At 44.4% G+C, this 16,512-nt stretch overlaps 1 protein-coding gene across 3 annotated transcripts; it reads right to left on the reverse strand.

The window, feature by feature from the left end:
• Positions 1–360: 360 nt before the first annotated feature.
• On the reverse strand, positions 361–14,426 carry LOC110497079 (nardilysin). 3 transcript variants are annotated; one of them, XM_036952140.2, is made up of 32 exons: positions 14,226–14,426; positions 13,113–13,337; positions 12,621–12,861; positions 12,448–12,529; positions 12,049–12,202; positions 11,879–11,952; positions 11,684–11,779; positions 11,414–11,536; positions 11,232–11,289; positions 11,065–11,138; positions 10,823–10,892; positions 10,291–10,368; positions 10,064–10,184; positions 9,701–9,759; positions 9,452–9,506; positions 9,263–9,367; positions 8,876–8,999; positions 7,160–7,246; positions 6,974–7,093; positions 3,671–3,722; positions 3,242–3,392; positions 3,006–3,133; positions 2,746–2,911; positions 2,610–2,641; positions 2,356–2,494; positions 2,197–2,244; positions 2,050–2,102; positions 1,730–1,813; positions 1,436–1,526; positions 1,129–1,245; positions 919–1,008; positions 361–686 (listed from the first exon to the last, which is right to left on the reverse strand). In XM_036952140.2, the coding sequence occupies exons 2-32, from the start codon at positions 13,310–13,312 to the stop codon at positions 456–458; spliced, it is 3,303 nt and encodes a 1,100-aa protein (XP_036808035.2). In that variant the 5' UTR covers positions 13,313–13,337; positions 14,226–14,426; the 3' UTR covers positions 361–455. The 3 variants fall into 3 exon arrangements, with proteins under 3 accessions (XP_036808035.2, XP_090064099.1, XP_090064100.1); XM_090207973.1 differs by having other exon boundaries at positions 12,621–12,817; positions 14,226–14,336; XM_090207974.1 differs by lacking the exon at positions 14,226–14,426 and having other exon boundaries at positions 10,020–10,184.
• Positions 14,427–16,512: the final 2,086 nt, after the last annotated feature.

Consider the following 16,512-nt stretch of genomic DNA (forward strand, 5'->3'; position numbering starts at 1 on the left):
CACTGCTTCTTAACACAGCGCGCATGCAAACTGGAAGCCAGCCGCACCAATGTGTCGGAGGCTACACGTGCACCTGGCAACCTTGGTTAGCGCGCACTGCGTCCAGCCCGCCACAGGAGTCGCTGGTGCGCGATGAGACAAGGGCAACCCTACCGGCCAAGCCCTCCCTAACCCGGACGACGCTAGGCCAATTGTGCGTTGCCCCACGGACCTCCCGGTCGCGGCCGGTTACGACAGAGCCTGGGCGCGAACCCAGAGTCTCTGATGGCACAGCTGGCGCTGCAGTACAGCGCCCTTAACCACTGCGCCACCCGGTAGGCCGTTACATATGTGATAGAGAGTCAGCCCCAAAGACAGTGATAGTGTATCTCATTGAGTTTATAAGATGATGTTATGGTCAGGCAATGAAGAAGAGAGAGTTTGAAAGAAATATTGAGAAAATAGATATTGGTAGTCTATTGGATGATCTTGTGGTATGGGAAGAGGGTAAGGCTCTGGGTAAATGAAGGAATGTCCATGATGGATGTAGTGGCAGCCATCTTGGGCGAGGCGGGGAGGAAGGTCAGTTTGGACACTTCTCCGTAGGACGAACTGCCGCACTCTTCCTCATCCCTCTCTCCGTTGCCATGACGACTCTGCTTGTCATCTCCTGGGGGGTCGCCCTCCTCCGGCCCAAAACCCACCACCTAGGGAGGGAGGTTGATGTTAGAGCGCACACACACACACGCACACACACAGCTCTTAAAGATTGATTACACTGCTCACCTATGCACACACACTTACACTGAGTTTTCTGCACTGCTCAACTATACACACACACTTACATGTACACTGAGTTTTCTGCACTGCTCAACTATGCACACACACTTACATGTACACTGAGTTTTCTGCACTGCTCAACTATGCACACACACTTACATGTACACTGAGTTTTCTGCAGTTGTGTCCGCGGTGCTCCAGATACCAGGATACCAGCTCTGCTCTCGTCATCTGCTTCAGGGCCTCAATCTACTCACACACACAAACACGTAAGCACACGTAGTCGCACATGAAACGTCTGCAGCAACTACACAATTCTGCACACACCACAAAAACAGAAAAACTGAAATTGTCCAGTGTGTGTCTCACCTCTCTGTGAAGCCTGTTGAAGACATACTGCTGTGTAGCGACCTCGGCCCAGTTTCTGTCCACCTCCTCTCCCAGGTGTGTGTCCTCACACTCCTTTAGCTTGACCAGCGCAGTCACCTGTACACACACACACACACACACACACACACACACACACACACACACACACACACACACACACACACACACACACACACACACACACACACACACACACACACACACACACACACACACACACACACACCTTCAGCTTAACAAGTAAACTCCAGGACACTCAGATATATAGTCAGTCAGAAACACACACCTGTGTGTTGAAGGCACTCTCAGTCAGAGCACTCAACTTCTCTCCAAAGGAAGACAGAAACTCCTCTATCTTCAACTCTACCAGCTCAGTACTGAAAGAAAGATGGAGAGAGAAGAGAAGAGATGGAGAGAGAGTGAGAGAGAAGAGAAGAGATGGAGAGAGAGAGCCCACTGTCATTACTATAAGGGGCATTACAGGTCATAAGAGATAGTACTGCTAGCCTCGGGAAGACCACATCAAAGTCACTGCAGTGCACAATGGCATTGGTTCATACAGTCAGTATGAGGATCTCACTTGAACTTGGTGGCCTGTGTTTCCACCGTGACAGAGAAGCCCAGGACTCCAGATGTGTTTCTGCAGGTTGGATAAACATGATACCTGGAGGAGAGAGACGGAGGGAGAGAGATGGAGAGAGAGGGCTTTAAGTTGACTGAGCCAATTGGAAGCTGGAGAAGGTTTAGATACTGGGACACTCAGGAAGGTTGGGACACTCAGGAAGGTTGGGACACTCAGGAAGGTTGGGACACTGGGGTTAACACTCCTACTCTTTCCAGAGGTTCCATGGTCTATTTAGTCACCAGAGAGACAGAGAAATGTGAAACACAGACACTGACCCCAGAGTCTCTTTTGTCCTGAGGAAGTCAAAGCAGGGCTCCTCCATGTGCATCTGGAACCACAACAATATCAACAACACAGAGGTCAGAGGAAGAAGGGATGAGGGGTTAGGGGATGAAATGATGAACGGTTGTTGGTGTACTCACCACCAGCAGCTCCATCAGTGTGTGTTCTCTGAGGTTTTTCAGACCAGACTGGAGAGAGAGGGGGAGAAGGGGAGAGGAAGAGAAGAGAGTGAATGAATGAATGTCAGAGGCGAATCAATCAGTCATGAAGAGATGAATTGTACCAGTGTGTGTGTGTACCTGGTAGTAGACTGTGACCTCTGAGTTGGCGTCTCCCTTGTTCAATGCTTTGACCTTACAGACGTGCTGTTTCAGAGGCAGCTCCACCACTCTAAACAACACTGGGACCTCTGCTGGCAGCTTGGAGAACTGCAGCTTACTGACAGACAGACGAGGACAGCGAGAGAGGACAGCAAAGATAGTTATGTGTGTGTGTGTGTGTGTGTGTGTGTGTGTGTGTGTGTGTGTGTGTGTGTGTGTGTGTGTAAACTTACTCAGTGACGTACTGCAGGAATTGGATTGACTCCTGTAGAGAAAACAGATCCCACTTTAATAAACGGCAGAAATCATAGAAGAGGGTTTGGTGGAAAGGGTGTGTAATGTGTGTGTGTGTTTTCATGGTCCAGTCACCTGGCTAGTGAAGTTCCCCTGCACCAGTCCCTCTGCATAGAGCTGGGTCTTGAAGGTTCTGCTGAACTCCATCAGTTGTTCTACAGTCAGACCACCGTCTGCCAGCGCCTGGTACTTCTCTACCATGGACCAGCGACCATGCTCCAGGACCAACAACCGCACGTCCCTGAGAGTGTGTGTTTGGTGGGGGAGAGAGAAGACAATGGTGAGATGGGACACACACCAACAAACTGACCCACACACACACGCGCGTGACGTACTTGCCCAGTTTCTCAGGTCGTATGAGGATGTTGAAATAGGCCTTTTTGAGCTGCTCAGAGAACATATTGAAGACATCTTGACAGGCAGAGAAATCAGCCAGATGGTCCAGGATCAGATGGAACAGGAGCTACAGAGGAGGGAACACCATCATCATCATCATCATCATCATCATCATTATCCTCGTGTGTGAGTGTGGGGTGTGTGGCGCGGTGCAGTGCGTCTGGGTCTAACTCACAGGCAGTTTGTGGTTGAAGCCCTTGACCTTGATAACCAGTCCGTGTTCTCCTACGGACAGCTTGTAGTCCAGCTGGGCCACGTCAGCCTCGTAGGCTGGCTCTGCTAGGTTATGACCCAGTATGTTCACTAGCAGGTCAAATAACACCAGGCTAGGGAGGGGTAGAGAGAGCAGAGGGGCAGGGTGAGAGCGAGAGAGAGAGAGGAAGTGGCAGGTGGAGAGAAGGGAGGGAGTGAGAGAGAGAGGGGGAAAGGAGGGTTGGGAATGAGAGAGAGTGGAGAGAGGGAGATAGGAAGAGAGAAACAGGTTTTAAAAAACAGTGTAAAACAGTTCCTAGCTATGGCTGCATTCTCAAGGGCTAGCAGTTTTGGCACAATCTCTACCTGTGAAACAATTGTTGGCTAATGGCTAACTAAACCCTGGACTTACTTCCTGGCTGACTGCTGGATGACCGGAGAGATGAGATGGAAGCGGATGTACGCTGAAGGAGAGAGAGTAGAAACGACAGATCAACGGAGAGAGGAAATCTCAGATCAACGGAGAGAGAGTAGAAACGACAGATCAACGGAGAGAGGAAATCTCAGATCAACGGAGAGAGAGTAGAAACGACAGATCAACAGAGAGAGAGAGTAGAAACGACAGATCAACAGAGAGAGAGGAAATCTCAGATCAACAGAGAGAGTAGAAACGACAGATCAACAGAGAGAGAGAGTAGAAACGACAGATCAACAGAGAGAGAGGAAATCTCAGATCAACAGAGAGAGTAGAAACGACAGATCAACAGAGAGAGAGTAGAAACAACAGATCAACAGAGAGAGAGTAAAAACGACAGATCAACAGAGAGAGAGAGTAGAAACAACAGATCAACAGAGAGAGAGGAAATATCAGATCAACAGAGAGAGTAGAAACAACAGATCAACAGAGAGAGAGGAAACGTCAGATCAACAGAGAGAGAATAGAAACGACAGATCAGCGGAGAGAGAGTAGAAACGACAGATCAACAGAGAGAGAGGAAATCTCAGATCAACAGAGAGAGTAGAAACGACAGATCAACAGAGAGAGAGAGTAGAAACGACAGATCAACAGAGAGAGAGGAAATCTCAGATCAACAGAGAGAGTAGAAACGACAGATCAACAGAGAGAGAGTAGAAACAACAGATCAACAGAGAGAGAGTAAAAACGACAGATCAACAGAGAGAGAGAGTAGAAACAACAGATCAACAGAGAGAGAGGAAATATCAGATCAACAGAGAGAGTAGAAACAACAGATCAACAGAGAGAGAGGAAACGTCAGATCAACAGAGAGAGAATAGAAACGACAGATCAGCGGAGAGAGAGTAGAAACGACAGATCAACAGAGAGAGAGGAAATCTCAGATCAACAGAGAGAGTAGAAACAACAGATCAACAGAGAGAGAGTAGAAACAACAGATCAACAGAGAGAGAGGAAATCTCAGATCAGAGAGAGAGGAAATCTCAGATCAACAGAGAGAGAGGAAATCTCAGATCAACAGAGAGAGAGGAAACAACAGATCAACAGAGAGAGAGGAAACGTCAGATCAACAGAGAGAGAGAGTAGAAACAACAGATCAACAGAGAGAGTAGAAACAACAGATCAACAGAGAGAGAGTAGAAACAACAGATCAACAGAGAGAGAGTAGAAACAACAGATCAACAGAGAGAGAGAAAACGTCAGATCAACAGAGAGAGAGGAAACAACAGATCAACAGAGAGAGAGGAAATCTCAGATCAACAGAGAGTAGAAACGACAGATCAACAGAGAGAGAGGAAATCTCAGATCAACAGAGAGAGTAGAAACAACAGATCAACAGAGAGAGAGTAGAAACAACAGATCAACAGAGAGAGAGGAAACAACAGATCAACAGAGAGAGAGGAAATCTCAGATCAACAGAGAGAGAGGAAACAACAGATCAACAGAGAGAGAGGAAACGTCAGATCAACAGAGAGAGAGGAAACAACAGATCCACAGAGAGAGAGGAAACAACAGATCAACAGAGAGAGAGGAAACGTCAGATCAACAGAGAGAGAATAGAAACGACAGATCAGCGGAGAGAGAGTAGAAACAACAGATCAATTAAAGTAAAGTTATTGACCATTTTAATTGTTCACTGTTGTAGTAACTCAACCAATCAAATGTATTTTATAAAGCCCTTTATACATCAGCAGAAGAACAGTTGCCAGGAAAAACTCCCTAGAAGGAAGGAACCTATGAAGAAACCTAGAGAGGAACCAGGCTCAGAGGGGTGAACAGTTTTCTACTGGCTGTACCAGATAGAGATTAAGGAAAAACTCCACCCAAAAACAATATTTTGGTATTCGTTTCACTAGTCCTTTGTTGATATAGTCCCAAAATGTTTTGCATGTCAGCAATCATGTTTTCAAGATAAATAACATTCAAAATATAGAAATTCAAGCCAGTATGATGCAAGTTATAAAGTGCTGAGATTTTTGGACTATGTCAACAATGGACTAATGAAACAAATACCAACAGTTTTTGGGTGGAGTTTTCCTTTAAGAGAACATGTGGACATTGACGCCAGATCGTGTGTGTTTTTGTGTTATAAAGTAGTTACTTTGAAACACACACACACACTAGGGCTGGCACAATTACCGTACGGATGAAAACCATTATGAAAATAAAATAACCGTCATCATTTTTGTTTTTGGGGTACGAAGAGGACGGCCTGGAATTTGTGCGGTGGAGTCCGTTTCTGCTGTAACACGTACTCTAAACAGCATGACGAAACGTTGTTGCTCCTAGTGGAAACAAGCAAGGTGTTGCAGCAAACGAGTCGTCGGTTGCCTAGGAAACGGCAGCACACATGAAAAGAACGGGCTTGGAACCATAGAATTATCAATTAGAATAATCCTTTAATAGGCTCTATATGCTTGGAATGTCTTACCCTGGCAATTTGACTGGTAAACTCATGGGTACACTAGGGATGGCTGCATGGTATCGGGATGTAACGGCTTCCATGGTCATGTAGAATGTTCATTCAAATGATGTTAACTGATGTGGCTCTTGTAATGAAAATGTTTTGTAACGTCAGTTGAGTTGAATCAAAGATGTTCAACTATATTGACAAGATAGTGGAGTGACCGCTCTAACAATGGAAATATATGTCCTCAAATTTGAAAGGCATTCAGGTGGGACCATTCTAGCCAATGAGAGGGCAGATACGTGTGTGTGAACAACAGGCACAACTGATATAAAGTAGTTTTTTTCCAACCTGGCCAAATTCCACGTGCGTCCACTTATATCTGAGCATTCGTAACAACCTAACCATTACGAAACATATATTTGATCAAATAAGCCTCACGTAGCAATATAGCAATTATATTTTTGTTGTTGACCAAATTCAACACTCTCTCATTGACCTCCATACAAAAAATTCCTCACTTCTTGGTCTTATTTTCGTGGATAGAATTTGGGCGGAGTAAACCCTCTCGCTTTGCCTCTTCTTCTCTGGTTGAACTAATAAATCACGGCACATATTGATGGTTACACTTCCTGCTTTGCTCCTGTGGGTACACTCGCAATGATTGCCAGTCCACCCATGATGTCATCATTGACTTGAATGGGGACGCCCATTCAATTTAGTTTTATTACTATTCAAATGTTTATTACGGAGATTTGGATGGCCAATTACCATCATCCAAAATTCCTTGACCGTCACAGTCCTAACACACACACACACACACACACACACACCTTTGGGTATGTTGAACTTGTTGTCCTTCTTGTACCAGAGGCATCCTCGGTCGTTGGCAGTTACTCTGACTGGCAGCTCAGTATCAGGACAGTCAGACAGCTTCAGGCTGAAATCAGTCGCTGGAAGGATATGAACACATTAAGAAGGTTCACAACACACAAATACACAGACACACACACACTAACCGATGAACTTGTTCTCCACAGGGAGGTGCAGGTCAGAGTTGTGCTCAAAGTCTCCGTTCCAGCGCTCTCTCCACTCCTGCTGGATATCTGGACAGAGAAGAGACAACGATCAGGATACCCTCTCTCTTTCTCTACATACTGGGACCATGTTGACATGATCTGGTCCTCTAATAATGCAAACACATACAGGGCCTTCAGAAAGTATACCTACATCTTGACCTTTTCCACATTTTGTTGTGTTACAGCCTGAATTTAACATGGATTCAATTGAGATTTTGTGTCACGGGTCTACACACCATACCCCATAATGTCAAAACGGAGTTATGTTTTTCAACATCTTTTACAAATGAATTAATAATGAAAAGCTTAAATGTCTCGAGTAAATACGTATTCGACCCCTAAAAGCCTAAATACGTTCAGGAGTAAACATTTGCTTAACGTGTCACATAATAAATTGCATGGACTCAGTCTGTGATGAATGATAGTGTTTAACATGATGTTTGAATGACTACACCATCTTTGTACCCAACACATACAATGGTCTGTAAGGTCCCTCAGTCGAGCAGTACATTTCAAGCACAGATTCAACCACAAAGACCAGGGAGGTTTTCCAATGCTTCGCAAAGAAGGGCACCATTGGAAGATGGGTAAAAAAAAATAAAAAAATAAACAGACACAGAATATCCCTTTGAGCATGGTGAAGTTATTAATTACATGTCGGATGGTGTATCAACACACCCAGTCAACACAAAGACAAGTGTCCTTCCTAACTCAGTTGCCAGAGAGGAAGGAAACCAGTTACAGAGTTTAATGGCTGTGATAGAAGAAAACTGGGAATGTATCAACAACATTGTAGTTGCTCCACAACACTAGCCTGTACAGAATAAAAAATATCACAAAACATGCATCCTGTTTCCATTAAGGCATTACAGTAAAACTGCAAAACATGTGGCAAAGAAATAAACTTTATGTCCTGAATAGAAAGCGTTATGTTTGGGCCAAATCCAACACAACACATCACTGAGTACCACTCTTCATATTTTCAAGCATGGTGGTGGCTGCATCATGTTATTGGTATGCTTGTCAACGGCATGACTAGGATAAAAAGAAATGGAATAGAGCAAAGCACTGGCAATATCCTCGAGGAAAACCTGGTTCAGTCTGCTTTCCAACAGACACTGGGAGACAAATTCACCATTCAACAGGACATTAACCTAAAACACGTATCTACACTAGAGTTGTTTACCAAGACAATATTGAATGTTCCTGATTGGCCTAGTTACAGCTTTGACTTAAAATCGGCTTGAAAATCTATGGCAAGATGTGAAAATGGCTGTCTGGCAATGATTAACAACCAACTTGACAGAGCTTGAAACATTTTAAAAAGAATCATGTGCAAATATTGTACAATCCAGGTGTATAAAGCTCTTAGTGACTTACCCAGAAAGACTCACAGCTATAATCACTGCCAAAGGTGCTTCTAACATGTATTGACTCAGGGATGTGAATACTTCTGTAAATGCATTTCTAAAAACATGTTTTCAGTTTGTCATTATGGGGTATGGTGTGTAGATGGGTGAGAGAAAAACTTTTTGAATTCAGGCTGTAACACAACAAAATGTAGAATAGGTGTGAATGGTGTGAATACTTTCTGAAGGCACTGTAGTAGGCATGTATGTATGTATGTGTGTGTGTATGTATGTATGTATGTATCACCCTCTACGCTGTAGTGTGTCCCAAACCATTTCTCCCTAAGGGGACAGTGGCCTTCGTGGTCTGGGGAGAGCAGCAACAGGTTGGCTCTGTCTGGAGTCAGCAAGGACAGGGCCGCACTGATCACCTACACACACACACACACACACACACACACACAATATACTTTATTTGAATCAACAAATCACATTACATTCAAGAAACATTCAAACATTTCAAAGGTCTTTGTGTGCATGGGCACGTAAGGATACAGAAAGCACCTTCTCCAAACAGCACATACACCCATACACACACACACACACACACACACACACACACACCAGATTAGCTTAGTAAGCAAGGAAAGGGCCGCAACAATCACCTAAACACACACACACACACAGTCCGTACCTCAGGTGAATACTGGAACATGAGCTGGTCTCCGGTGAGGAAGTGTTCTTTAGGAAACAGCTGCATGTTCTCACAGATATCCTCCACATACTCTATAGGGTCCGTCTGAAACACACAGGGGTGCATCGTTTGGTTGGGTGCATTCATTCCTGTACTTGTAGATAGGAGGAGAATGTTAGTAGTATTTACCTGTTCCTGGTAGTGAAACTCATTGGCTTCAATCTTTTGAATCTCCTCATAGATCCTACAAACATAGAGAGAGAAAGAGAGAGAGTGAGAGATAGAGAGAGGTAGAGATAGAGAGAGGTAGAGAGATATATACTCATATACTGTATACTGCATATACTGTATAAAAGCACATATACATATACTGTATAAAAGCACATATTCTGCATTTCACATGCCTATAATGAAGCCCTAATCACACAGAGACACTACCGTTGTTGGGGGCCCAGGCTCTGCATCATCTTGAGGTACTGGAAGACCAGGTGAGCCACCTGAAGAGAAACACAGATAATGTGTGTACCAATAGTCTGTGTATGTACATTTTACTATACTTGTGAATACAAAAAGTGCTCACTAGAATAGTAAGCCAACTAAAATTCAGAGAAGTGAGGACATTTTGCCAGTCCTCACTTGTAAAAATACAATTTTAGGCTTAGGGGTTAGGTTTATAATTAGGGTTAGGGAAAATAGGATTTTGAATGTGTGTGTGTGTGTGTGTGTGTGTGTGTGTGTGTGTGTGTGTGTGTGTAACCTGGTAGAAGTTCTGAAATCCTTGGTCAGTGACTGTGTACCAACCTGGTAGAAGTTCTGGAATCCTTGGTCAGTGAGTGTGATGGAGATGGAGAAAATGGAGTAGGTAGAGTTCTGGTCAAAGCCTGTTTCACTGTTCCCTCCAAACAGAGCCATGGCCCAGCACCTACACACACACACACACACACACACACACCTCAGCACAGTTACCACATAAACATAGCCATAAAGCGGTGCATTATGGGTTATGTAGTCCTGTAGTTCTGACTCACTTCCTCCTGAGAATTGATAGGATGCTGCCTGTGCCCTCGTGACCAATCAGCCAAGAGATGTAGTGGAGAGGCTTCACCCTGAGAGAGTGAGCGAGAGAGAGAGAGAGAGAGAGAGAGAGAGAGAGAGAGAAATGTAGAGAGAGAACAGGATGAGGGGATGGAGAGAGGCAGAAACAGTGAGGCAGAGAGAGAGGTGCATCATCAACTGTAGTATCTCTCCTGTAGTTCCTCTGTTATAAAGCTGTATTATCTGTAATAGCTGTATTATATGTAGTAGCTGTATTATCTGTAATAGCTGTATTATCTGTAATAGCTGTATTATATGTAGCGATAGAGAGAGATTTGTAGAGATTATATTATCTGTATTACCTGTAATAGCTGTATTATCTGTAGTAGCTGTATTATCTGTAATAGCTGTATTGTCCTTGGTAGCTGTATTATCTGTAGTAGCTGTATTATCTGTAATAGCTGTATTATCTGGAGTAGCTGTATTATCTGGAGTAGCTGTCTTATCTGTAGTTGTGTTTCTTACCTGTAGTGTTTCTCCTGAGGAGGCAGGGACCAGGTGATGGTCAGAGCATGGACCTTCCTCACAGGAACAACTGAAACACACAGCTATGTCTTACTACACTTGTGAGCATATATTTTTGGGGACCAACAATTGATTCCCATTCAAAATCCTGTTTTCAGTGAGCTGAACTGAAGCAGTATGGCTCTAATGGAGATCAGGAGAGAAGGCTGTGCAGGTCAGCTCAATAGAGCAGGTGTTCCTACCTCTGTACAGCTTGTTGAAGGCTGGAGTATCAAAGGGATCCAGCAGTTCAGAGAAGTCCGGCTTGGGCTGAGCACTGAGGAACAGGGTTCAGTAAGTGTTCGCTAAATGGCCATATTATAATATGAATGGATGAATGGTGAGGGATTCATCTACAGCTGAGACTCACTTGTTGGGCACTCCACTGAAGATCTCCTTCACCCACTCCTCTAGAGTGTCCAGCTTCTCTACACACAACAGAGGAGGACAACAGAGTTACATGTGTGACTGAGCAGCCGGTCTCTCTCTCTCTCTCTCTCTCTCTGTGTTGTGTTGTGTTGTGTTGTGTTGTGTTGTGTGTGTGTGTGTCACCTTTAGACTGCACAGCCAGGGTCATGTAGTGGGCAGAGTAATATCTCTTCCAGAAGGAGCGGAGCCTCTTGTAAACATTGATCCTCTTTTTCCTGGGCTCTGTCTTCAGAGTCTGGGCGTTACCTGGGAAACCATGACAGCCACCGGTGGAAACCATGACAACAGCTCAGTCACATACCACAATTACACAACATCTGTCTCGTTTACACATGACAACACAGTACACAGAGTAGTTAATGTGTGTGTGTGTGTGTGTGTGTCTGCCCTCACCCCAGCAGAACTTGCCCATGGGGTGACCTGGCTTCGCTAGACTCCCAAACAACATCTCTTTCCTGTGAGAGTCAGACGGCTTGGCCAGTTGGTACTCTGATAAAAGAGAGAAGGGGGAGCAGGTCACTACAAAACCAGTGCATAAGGTCTGAATAAGGACAAAAAACTAAAAATTATTCCCAGAATGCCTCTCACCAGAGTCGACAGCTTCCACCTCCCTGTCGATGGCGTCTCGGATCATCAGAGGACAGATGAAGAACTGGGCCCATCTGGAGAGAGCCAATCACAGACAGGTACAGAGTCAGATGGACCAATCCGAATCAAGAGACAAGGCACAGAGACTATAATGGTGGTGTGTTGCTGACCTGTCCAGAGCCTCTCTGAATTTCTTTCTCTGGACGTCAAACTGGAAGACGGTTCTCTCACAGTCCGTGGAGGCGTTGTCACTGCCCCCATGTTTCTTCAGGAAGGCATCGAAACCATTCTCTGATGGGTACTTCTCACTGCCCATGAACACCACTACAGGAGGAGAGAGGGAGGAGAAGAGAAAAGAGAGGGAGGAGAGGGGGAGGAGAGAGGGAGGAGAGGGAGGGGAGGAGAGAGGAGGAGAGGGAGGAGAGAGAGGGAAGAGAGGGAGGAGAGGGAGAGGGAAGAGAGGAAAGTCTATTTTATATCCCCTTGTGTCACAAACACAGCACTGAATCAGATTTATCACAACAAAACAAACAATCTCATCCTTGAGGTTCAAGGGTCATCATACTCACTGTGTTCCAGGAAATGGGCAAGGCCTGGGAGGTCATCAGGGTCACTGAAACTGCCAATACCCACACACAGCGCTGCTGCAGACTGACACACACACACAAACACACAATCATCAATACCCTTATTACTATTGCTGCTAATGTGCTGTTATTTCCTCTTCAGGTCACCCTCTCACCTGTTTCTCTGAGTGTCCCTTCTTCCTCTTCCCTCCATCCTCGTCATCCTCAAAGTCACTGTCATTGTCATCTTCATCTTCTTCAGACTCTTCCTCTGTTCCCTCTCCTGAGTCTTCTTCCTCCTCTTCCTCCTCCCCCAGTTCCTCCTCCTCCTCCTCTGATTCGTCGTCTCCAGAGGAGGCGGGACCAGTGAAATCTGAAATTAGCATAACTCGAAGCCCATTGGTCAGCTCGATGTACCTTTGGGAGTGGTTAGACAGAGGTAAACAATATTCTCTTATCCTAAGATGCTGACACAACCACACACAATTTGGCCCTCCAGCTGTTTACTTTTTACTGCGTGCGAGAGACTCGCAGACAGACCAACAGACGGATGGAAAGAAAGACAAACACAGTCTCTCTCTCTCTCTCACACAGTCCGTCCGTCCGTCCCCCCTCCACACACACATACACACACAAACGTTGGTGTGTAAGGTAAACGTTGATGTTACCTGTACTGTTTGGGGTCACTAGGGGACTTGATGATCTCTGGGTCTCCAGTGTTCTCTCCTCCTCCATCCCCTGCTTCCTGGACTTGGACCTTTGGCCCTGGCTCAGCTTCCTCTCTTTCTTCTTCTCTTTCCTCCCCTCGGTCCGGTCCGGTACTAGAGCCACTGGCCGAGATACTTCTGGACTTGTTGGTCTGTGGCATTCTGAATAGCGACGACACTTTGGTGCTGTGAGGCGACAACAGCGGGCCACGGTGAATAGGACACAGGGAAACCAATAGACAGGTTATTCAACTCCAGGTCTGGAGGGACTCTTCTCTACTTGGAAGTTCATTCATGTCACTGATCGGGCAGAGTCCATTAACCTTGGGTGTCAGTCACCTGATTAGCAGGGAAGGATGACAACCACAGGGGTTTGGGCCCTGGAACTGAATGGCCCTGCTCTACTGGCCAACACTGTGACACAGCATGTCACTCTAAGGACAGCAATGGTGATGGGCTGGACTTCATTTCATTTAAAAGTATTGCTTAAGCTAGACTACCCAGAGAATATTGTATTTTAATGACTGTCAAGAAGTGCAATAAATGACAGTTATTGAAAGGAAGTCTCTGTGACGCAAACATCTATGTGTTAGTTTGATCAGCTGTCAAAAAAGGATGGACATGCCAGACACATTCAACAGATGCAATGACAGTGATGATGAGGCGACAATACATCTATTCACCCAACGCCCGTATTCAGCTGAAAAAAACAACCCCAGTGCCCTACACTGCACGGTCCCCGGCTCGCCTCTCTGCGGGCTTTATGTAGGCTCAGTCAGCACAGCAAGTGTGCCAACTTATATCGCTAGCAGCAAACTGTCGCAAGCGAGACATCGGTTACAACATGGCAATAAGATGAAAGATACAGTAACACAGAGATAGCAGGCTACAGGCTACTTCACCACGGTCGACCGACAACAGTCCATCAAAAACGCAACACATGTCAAACCCCACCCAACGTTTCTACTACAGGAACGTATACTTCAAATCGGTTCTATGTCCTAGAAATGACACTTGTGTTTTTTCAAGTTTGACAGCTAACGACTAGAGTTGGTCCCGGCGATGTTTCCATACCTTGCTTCCTGGTATCACAGGGATGGGACCTAGTGTTCCCCCTGCATTATGGTAGGATGATTATTTTTGCCATAATGGGCGGCTTGATTCGTCGAAAACGAAGAGCATTTCAACATTGCAACATTTGATTGCTCAGAAACAAGGCAGACACACCCGAGGGCGTGATTAGGGGAACTTTGAACGATCGTGATTGGGCAAAAATACGCCACACGTGGGAACTTCTCTACTCTTCACATTGTGGTTACATTGTAGCAGCAACACGAGACTGTTTGTTACATTGTAACTAACAAATACTGTATCACTAGGAGCAACAACAAAATGGACAGTGTCGACAAGTTGTCTGGCAGGACCTATACTTACTTACCACAGTCCCGCATTACAGCAGTCCATAATGAGTTTAGATTTTTCAGCACTCATTCATTGCATCGAGGTAGTTACAGTCGCTTGAGATAGGCTTGAGATAGGCTACTTACTATACATTGTGATGCAGATACAGTAGAATACAATTGATACGTTCTATTAAATTGCTTCCTAAATTCCAAACCTTCCAGTGGCAGTGTTAAGCCGCTAGAGGGTAGGCGACAACAGGCAGATATTGATATAGTTTGTCTGTTGATGGTCTGTAGGCTTTACAGTTCAACGTGCGAGCCGAGGTAAAGAGGGTTTCAGGTTGGATATTCGACGGATATTCGCCTGTCGTTTTCCTTACGTCCACCAACAGCAGTTAGGAACCGTCAACATAGTGACAAATGACATTTTTTAAATTTCAATAGCTCTTTAACCATTAATCCTAAAAACTGGTTGTAGCTAACCTGATGGCATAGACACACATTACACACCCTTTAGTTTGTCCATTTTCATCTCACATGATTTTACATGAATTTTTCAAAATGTAACATTTCAATAGCTCCTTGATCATGTGACCTGGTGACTTCAAACAAGGTTCAGAATGTCCATTCAGTGGACCTACACATTGCACACCCTTTAGTTTGTCCATTTTCATCTCCCACGTTTTACATGAATTTTTCTAAATGTAAAATTTCAATAGCTCCTTGGTCATGTGACCTAATGTCCGCTGACTACCCTTCTATATTGCACACTGAGCTGGTGAGGTAAGTTGCAGTGGGTTTGCTGGTCAATACCTATACTGAACATGTAACCACAGTAATGGTGGCCAGTAAATCAATGAATAAAAATGTAATATTGAAAAACAGAAATTGTAGACCTTTAATCTTTTCCAACATGTCAACAGACACTTAACTTCAATTAAGTATGAAACATTTCACAGTGTTAACTTTCTCTTTATCCCTGGTTGATGTACATGTCAGAGCCTCTTCAGTGTGGATGGGGTATAGCATACATTTTCAACAACAAAGACCGCATTTCCAGTTTGTGTTCTTTACTCTGTTGAACTCTTTTGTCTTCGTTCCTAGGCACAGCACATGGAACCACCGTTGGCATGCAAAACATTCAATCTAAAACAAAACAAAGCGTAACACGTTATAAATAATATCAAATATCATTGCAGTATGACGAATTAGCCATCCATTGTGTTATATCATAAATTGTCTTTTCACTGTATTTTCACAGTTGTCAAAAGACTATAAACATGTTAAATATAGTTACTAACCCAGTCAGTCTTAGGGCCACATCCAGGTTCTTTATCAGTGGCACACATGAAGCAGTTGTTGGCTTTGTTGAACTCTGAAATCATAGGCATGTACTGAACATATGGCTGTCCCACACAACTACATAAACATAAAGAATTTACATTTACTTTGAATTAAATGTCATTACATACCCAACATTTTTAGTATATCCTCAGCCATTTCTTTTTGCAGTTGCTCCACGTGCTTTTGAAGGTTCCATATCAATTTGGGAGGGGATGTTGGGGAAGTTCTGTGCAACTTCCTTGGCCATCTACGCCAAAAAATTAAATTGAGTTTTTGATCTAATTGTCACATAACAGCTAGCCATTCATTATTGAAAATATAACTATCAAACCTGCATTTTCAAAGACCCCACAGCTGAAGGTGTCCTGCTGCATGGTGGGAGTTATTTCCCCTCCTTTACACTTTATGTCCACCCAGTCGTCTTTTCCATGGCAGGAAAAAATAATGGATTTATGATTAGTTATAGGCAAATTAATACACAAGCCAAACTTGTATGCTGTTTTCCTTATCACTATAATCTAGTAATTTATTAGTAGAGGTAATTTCCTTTATGCCACATTCTACACACAGCCTAAATTATAGGCACTGAACCATTTACAGGACAATAATAAAAG

The sequence above is a fragment of the Oncorhynchus mykiss genome, chromosome 18, assembly GCF_057628025.1.
Source record: "Oncorhynchus mykiss isolate SJ-2025 chromosome 18, ASM5762802v1, whole genome shotgun sequence".
NCBI classification, from domain to species: domain Eukaryota; kingdom Metazoa; phylum Chordata; class Actinopteri; order Salmoniformes; family Salmonidae; genus Oncorhynchus; species Oncorhynchus mykiss.

Bases quoted from the DNA above. Each gene is read 5' to 3' on its own strand.
- LOC110497079 (XM_036952140.2), bottom strand. From the start codon at position 13,312: ATGCCACAGACCAACAAGTCCAGAAGTATCTCGGCCAGTGGCTCTAGT. The intron at 2,103-2,196 runs GTGAGTACACCA...TTGTGGTTCCAG, and splicing joins CACTGATGGAGCTGCTGGTG to ATGCACATGGAGGAGCCCTG. The intron at 1,814-2,049 runs GTCAGTGTCTGT...TCTCTCCTCCAG, and splicing joins AGGACAAAAGAGACTCTGGG to GTATCATGTTTATCCAACCT.